At 43.7% G+C, this 7351-nt stretch overlaps 1 protein-coding gene across 1 annotated transcript; it reads right to left on the bottom strand.

The window, feature by feature from the left end:
* Positions 1-158: 158 nt before the first annotated feature.
* On the bottom strand, positions 159-763 carry LOC121337012 (octapeptide-repeat protein T2-like). The gene is made up of 2 exons (XM_041406754.1): positions 750-763; positions 159-654 (listed from the first exon to the last, which is right to left on the bottom strand). Exons 1-2 carry the CDS (start codon positions 761-763, stop codon positions 159-161), a joined length of 510 nt encoding a protein of 169 aa, XP_041262688.1.
* Between the last annotated feature and the right edge of the window lie 6588 nt (positions 764-7351).

Below are 7351 nucleotides of genomic sequence, written 5' to 3'. Positions count from 1 at the left end.
GGGCGCCGCTCCCCTCCCCGGGCCCCGAAACCGCCCCTTTCTGCGGGAAAATGCCCCGAATAAACTGATAAAAAATGAGTATTAATTATGCTTAAGCTTTAATATTTTTAGATAAAACGGGCGACAATATCTCAGTTTTTAAATGCATCACAAAGACTTCAGCTGGGCCGGCCCTGCCGGTTGGTGGGCAGCCGTCGGTGCAGCCCGGGCTGGCTCCGTGTGGGGCGGCGGCGGCCTCGGCAGAGCTCCAAGCGGCGGCCTCGGCAGAGCTCCGAGCCGCGGCCTCGGCAGAGCTCCGAGCGGCGGCCTCGGCAGAGCTCCGAGCCGCGGCCTCGGCAGAGCTCCGAGCGGCGGCCTCGGCAGAGCTCCGAGCCGCGGCCTCGGCAGAGCTCCGAGCCGCGGCCTCGGCAGAGCTCCGAACGGCGGCCTCGGCAGAGCTCCGAGCGGCACCGCGAGGTTCTGCTCTGGTTCTGCTCCGAGCAGCACCACGAGGTTCTGCTCTGTTCTGCTCCGAGCCGCAGCACGGGGTTCTGCTCAGGTTCTGCTCCAAGCCGCAGCACGAGGTTCTGCTCTGGTTCTGCTCTGGTTCTGCTCTGGTTCTGCTCTGGTTCTGCTCTGGTTCTGCTCTGGTTCTGCTCTGGTTCTGCTCTGGTTCTGCTCTGAGCAGCACGGGGTTCTGCTCAGGTTCTGCTCTGGTTCTGCTCTGGTTCTGTGGCCCGGCTCTCAGCTCGTGCCCCTGGAGATCTCACCTAGTGAACGCCATGGGAGTTCCTGTGGCTGAAGTGGAGCAGGAGAAAGTGCGGAACCCCTGGGGTAGGAGGGAGAGCGAGCTGTTCGTGGGAGCTGAAGTTCTCCTGGACAGAGGCCATCCCCACTTTAGCAAATACTATATGTGAACTGAATTTGGTCTCTTGCCTATCAATTCTGATAGTGCACATCCACGTATTAAGTACATATCCTTCCTACATGAATAGGACTGGAATCCTAATAAAAACTGTAATACACAAAAGAGAAAAGAGAAGGATGATGTTTAACATAACACAATTATATAGTTTTCTCTTATAGGCATTATGAGAATACATGACTTTTGCTATCTTTTTCTTCTTTCCAGCATTTTCTTCAGGAAAAAAGAAATCGTGTTTTTAAAGGTAAAATCTGCCACAGTACCAGTTATAATTAAACATGAGTGTGGCATGAAAAGCACTTTGGATTTCCTTCATGTGATCAGTTCTGCAGTCTTCATGTGATAACACTGCCTGCAGGGTCAAGGCTAGTTTGTTAAATCACAATTTATGTTTCACAAAGAAAGCAAATGGAAACAGCATTAACTAATGTTTGTATGTTTTACCTTTTCCTGAGGTTATGGAAGTTTGGGTCAAATTCATGAATGATCATTCAGCTAAGCTTAGAGACTATATTTTTCTCCCTTGGATGCTTTTCTTATTATAGAATGTAACTTCTCTGTACTCCCTGCTGTGATTAATTTAAATAATTTCTTTTTAAGGCAGTGGGTTTCATACCTTTTCTGTTATAGCAAGAAATGCAGTTTTCGAAAGGGAATTTTTTCTTGCCATTTGGTAGGCTGACACAAGTGTCTCTCCAAAGCATACTTGTTTGGATTTTGAAATGGAGATAGTCTGCATCAGCTTGTCTTTGTAAACAAAAGGTCTCTGTAACTCTTGCATGACAAGATTCTACAATTTTATGAGGACAACAGCACTTTAGCTTCACTCTGATGGTGAAAAAATGTCTTTAGGTCTGTTGCATAATGTTGATGTATTCTGGAAGTTTGTATTCTTGGTACATCTAGTAAGATGCCACTGGTTATTCTTTGCTGTATGAGTCAGACTTTAATTACCAAACACTCAGAAGGGCAAACTGGTACTTGTGGATTCTGTGTAGTTACATAGAAAAGTTTTCTTCTCCAGAAAACTTGATGCCACAGCCCCTGTTCATCCTCTTGCAGATTTTCAGTGCCGGACAACTTGTCTCAAAGACAAATAGGGAGGGTATTTTTTTCTTTAATCAGCTTCTTCAGATTTTTAAAATTTCTTTCTCTAAGTGAGAAGAAAAAATTGATACAGCTGTAATTATGTAGGGTAGGTCATTTGTATGTTATTAGTTTTGGTTTTACATTTGTATAAAATTTTATATTTCAACAGACAGACACTGTCACTAAATGCATTGTAGCACTACAGCTCAGAAATAAAACAATCTATTAATCTCACCATTATATTATTGAAGAATTAAAAAATCAGTGAGCATTGATGGAAGTCTAGGAAATAATTATGTGTGTATCAAACATTTATTGTTTGCTCATAAAAAATGGAATGCCACAATGATAAGACAGATACACTTTAAAATGTAACAAAAAGAATTGTAAAATTTTATAGCACTCATCAAGAACAGGAAAGTATCCAGTTCCACAACACCTTTAAATTTTAAACAGACACACATTGCAAAATCCCTTGAGCAAAGCTTAAATAATACATTATAAAAATATAAATTTCACTCTGCTTCTCCCCAAAAAGGGATGGCTGTGTGCTGAGAAGACCATCCTGTGCTGAAAATAGACCCCAACATTGATGCGTGCAGAAAACAAACCAACCAAACAAACCTCCATTTATGATCCAGCTATAGACTTGTTTTTATTGTACTTATAAAATATACATAGCCTTTTATTGAATTGCCTGCTGTCGAAATCTGCAAGAATTTTATTGCTTTTTACTGTCCTGGAGAGGAATAAAGCAGCAGCCTCTGTGTAATTTCATAAGAAGCAAGGACACTAAATCTAATTTTGCTGGATATAGGCTCAATCATAAAAAAACCATGCAAGGACCAAAATTTAGAATTTTGGAGTGTGGAGAATCTGTATGTTTCTCCTCACACAGACCCCATTACAGTGCTCTATATTGTAAGCTTTGCATTTATTTATCTCTCATGATGGGTGCATGAGTCTGTCCCAGTATTACATCAGTCTGCATACTTTAAAGCAGGATCTCCTTTCTTTCACACTGAAATGGGGTGGAGTAGACTCTGCAATACAGTGGGAATAAGGTGGGCTTGGCTGTTGAACAAAATGCTTCCCTTTATCTTTTATCACCTTTCCTCTGAACTTTTTGAGGGATCAAAGCATGACATGCCCAGACTGTCTCCAGAGAAGCCACTATCCTTGAACCTGAAAGTTGGGATGTAATTTTTAAGTAAAATGTGTAGCTTAGGAACTTCTCAACGAGATTCACAGTATGCTTCTGTTGGCTGTGTTTCCAGTCTTGGGATCCACTGTGTCTTTCTCAAATTTCCCAGATACCTGAGAGAATGTTGGACCAATATATGCCTAGTTTTTATCACATACTTGCAGGGGTGAAATAAAACTCTTGAAAAATTATTTGACCTCTTATTTGCCAAATACTGGTGTGGAGCAACAAGGTCAGTTTAACAGTTCAAGAAAAAAGTAGAAAGAAAAAGTACTTTTCTATTATAAGTTTAGTAGTTTTACGTGAGGAAAGGACATGCAGGAGCTGGTACTGCCGGGCATGGCCCATCTGCTCTTGCTCTGGAGGGTCCCAAAGCACTTCACACTTCAAAGTTCTGATGCAGCTTTGACCTAAGTCCTTGAAACTTTGATCACTGGGAACTGAAGATGTTCAGAATCAAGCTGTTAAATTAATAACATTCCAGGACAGACAGTCAAGAAGAAATAGTAATCCTACTGAAAGTTTTGAATGCAAAGTGATAGGAAAGGAGAAAATTTACAGAAGAAGCAGTATTGCACACAGATGGCTGAGAAAAAAAAATAAAAATCATCTTCTCAGCACAGGACATATGAGTAAGGGACTTTCTGTTGCTACCAGAGCACTACAGCATCTCAGTCACAATAAAGCATGGAATGGCCTGGAAGCAGGATTTTCTTTTACCACAACATGGAAAAGCCCCTCAGTCATAAGATGACCTGCTTGTGAGTCATAAACTTGTTCCTATCTCAAATGTTGAAAATCTTTACTGATCTTTTAATCCAAATTTTGTTTGTAAAGGCCATTGAAGTTTAAATTAATTATGTTTTCATGTAAAAATAGTGAATTTCATCCCAGGGAGAAACCTGCAGAAAGCTCTCAGGGGAAGCAGTTGTGCTTCATTTGAGTAAACAGAATAAACACTCCTTAGGATGAATTTGAGTATCATCACAAAATTCTGTAAAAGGAAGTTAGTGCCTGTATGGGAAAATTCATTGAGAAAAGTCTATAAAGCAGAAAAGCCTTTTAGCTCAGCTTTAATAGAGCAGCCAGGGGGAGGATGCATCTCTGGTGCTGAGGTGGTGGCTTTGGCCAGCGTGTGGCTGCCCTGGCCACCCCTGGAGATGCACGGAGCCCGTTCCAGGCAGGAGCAGAGCCAGCTCTGAGAGCCCTTGGGACAGGCAGGCTGAGCTGCTGGGCATGTGGGCTGTCCTATCCCTGCTCAAGGCCCTGCATGGAAAGTGCAGATGTGGCTGGAAGCACTTCAAAAATTACTACTAAATTGTGGTGGTTGTTATAGAGGTTTTCTGAGAGGTAAAAAGGAAGGTTTGTGTCACACGTCTCAAAAAGTGTGCCTTATTCTCAGATATTTCTTTACACAATGTGTTTGCATTCCATCTGAATTTCTTTTGGTCCTGTTTTTTTTGAACTGCACAGGCACTTATGAGGAGATATCTCTCTGGAAGCACCTTGGGCAAAATAAAGGTAAAAATTATTTGGTGTCATGTACTATATCTTGGTATTTTCAAGAAGCAGCTTGATGCCAATGACTGCAAGTAGACACATATTTTGGAATAAACTGACACCAGACTCCTGCAGGAATCATTTGTTATCAGATGCTGGCTCTTTAAAGCTCTTAGGTATTGGATACCTGCAAAAATTCAATTCATTCTTTCTTGTGAAGCAATCTGATTCTAAGTGTTTTACTGTCTAAGTTCTGTCACAAGGCCAGGAAGGAGACATAGGGCTCTGTGTATGTACTGGTGCTGTCTGTTCTTTCAGCAGCCTCAATGAAAAAGGAACTCAAATGGAGCTTGAACGTGTAGTTACAGAGGAAAAAAAGCCATGTTAACCTTTCCTCAGATGTACAGGCATGGGAGTTATCCAAAAATGAGGGGCTACAGCTTTGAGCATGTCACTGGTAGAGGGTCAAAAAGGGTCAGCCCTGCAAAAATTGACTCTGTGAGTGGATCCTCTGAACCTCCTGCTATACTCCTAGAAGCATATCTACTGCCTTTAAAATCGGTCTGTTTGGAGATTGGTGGTGGTGTCAGTCTTGCTTTTGTGAGGCTACAACTCTACTGCACGTAAAGAGTTGTTGTTGACATGTGGCCAAGTCTCAGGCAGGACAGCACACGGCCAGGGCTTTCTGCTGTGACTCAGCTGATTAACTCCATAGATCACCCTTGCTGTGCAGGAATCAATGGCTGTGGTTAAAGGTCTCTTAAAAGGTTTTTCCAGTAATGAGTTTGTAACAAAGCTGCCACCAAATAGTTTAGTGCCATGTGATTTCTCCTTTATTGATTTCAATAAAAAGGCTAATTTGGAGATATGCTGGATTGTCATTACTGGGTGGAGGGTGGTTAATATAACTAATGGCACTGCTATGGCACAATGGAGACATCGACCCTGACACACACAGAGAGAACAGAGGGAGTTTAGCAGGCAAAGAAAGATGTTCCAAGAGCATATCCTGGGCTTGACAAGACATGGCAGCTGCCCAGCTGCGTGCTGGTGGAAGCGCATGTGAAAAGCGCAGCCAGATCAGCCAGGTTCTCACCTGTTCTAGAAAACCAGCACCTGTGTCCAGGCCTTGTTGGTGTCCTGCCAGCCCACGGCCATGAGAGCCACCGAGGCTCTCAAGGGACAAGGCCACCCGGGCTGAGCAGGGCAGGGCACAGAGCCAGCCTGGCCCGCCAGGCCCAGCCCGGCGCGGAGCGCAGCGTGGCCATGCCCGTGGTGGAGCCAGCTCTGCCAAAAGGGGACCCTCAGGTGTTGTGGACGTGGCACTGGCCTGCCCCAGACCCTGGCTTGACCAGGCTGAACCTCCAGAACCACAGTGGCACCCAGACCAAAGCTGCTCCCCTCTGTGTTTGCAGGGTCAAGCAATCTCTGTGCAGGGAGCTGCCTAATCCTCGGAGCCAGGAGATCATGGAAGGCCCCTGAGCACAGCCAGGGAGGTTTCTTTGCCTTTGCATGCTGCTAGAATTCACAGAGATTATTTCTTCTGGGCTCATGTTTCCTTGGGCTTAGATCCTAATCTGTGGATCCTAATCACTGCATCATCTCATAAGTGTTAGGATTATAAATTCTGATGCATTTCAGAGTGCCAGGACTATGCTCAGAAGAAGGCTGCTGTCAGAAGTTGATGCAAGATTTGTCACAATAGTTTAAGAACATAGAACTTGCCTAGAAAAAAAAATACTTCAATGTCAGACTCTGAAGTACATGGCTCTGAGCCATTTGAGATTGTGCCCATAGCTTTTTAAAGAATTCTGGCTTTGGAAATATTAGCTTAAGTAGTTCTGAGCAATACTTCAGGAAAGTATTATATTGGTTTTAGCTACTATAAGTCCAGCATTAGTAACAAAACTCCAGTTAAACACTTGATGAAAAAAAACCATTCTCAAAAAACTGGATCTGTTTAAAAGCAGTATCCACTTTGGTTATATTAAAAGTTCCCTTATTTCAAAAGAAAAGGATTAAACAGATTTTAAAAAACCCACCAAACTAAACATTGCTTGACAATGAAGAAAGCCTACTTAGCTGTCATCTCTTCTAAACACTGACCTCCATTCAGTGCAACATAATGGGAGCCTGCAGCTGCCTGTGTTTTGCTGGTTTGCATCTTCTCTCAGTGTCACGGTGGAAGGTGAGTTAGTCCCAGCACTAGCTGCTCGAGCACCAGACCCTAGCACAATGCAGCCAGTGGAAGAACTCACACTCATTTCCACAGGGATGGAACTAAGCCTGTTCTCATTTCCTTTCCAGACTTGAGGCAGAGAACGCAGCCGAGGGAGAGGTCAGTGAAACATCATATCCACTCTCTGTCCTCCATCAACTCTGGATCTTCCTCCTTCTTCTCCCATACCTCCCAGTCCTTCCTCTCTCAGGGAAGTGCTGGCAACTGCTGAGACTCTGTGGTACTAAAGGTAACTTGGTAGTCTTGTTTCCAAGCAGGAGTGCATCCAGTCGCTCTGCCTGTTTCAACTTGCTACGACCACAAACGAACTCCCACAACGTTATAATGTGTTTGCTGCCTGTTTAGCTTTTGCATGTTGTCTACTCAAGGCAAAGTTAACTGCTTGGAAACCGGTGTGTGTATGACAGGTGCGTGT

The sequence above is a fragment of the Onychostruthus taczanowskii genome, unplaced genomic scaffold (genome assembly GCF_017590055.1).
Source record: "Onychostruthus taczanowskii isolate IOZ18803 unplaced genomic scaffold, ASM1759005v1 scaffold25, whole genome shotgun sequence".
Classification (NCBI taxonomy): Eukaryota; Metazoa; Chordata; class Aves; order Passeriformes; family Passeridae; genus Onychostruthus; species Onychostruthus taczanowskii.
Note: the sequence above shows the minus strand (reverse complement) of the source record. Positions and strands in the feature narration are given on the sequence as shown.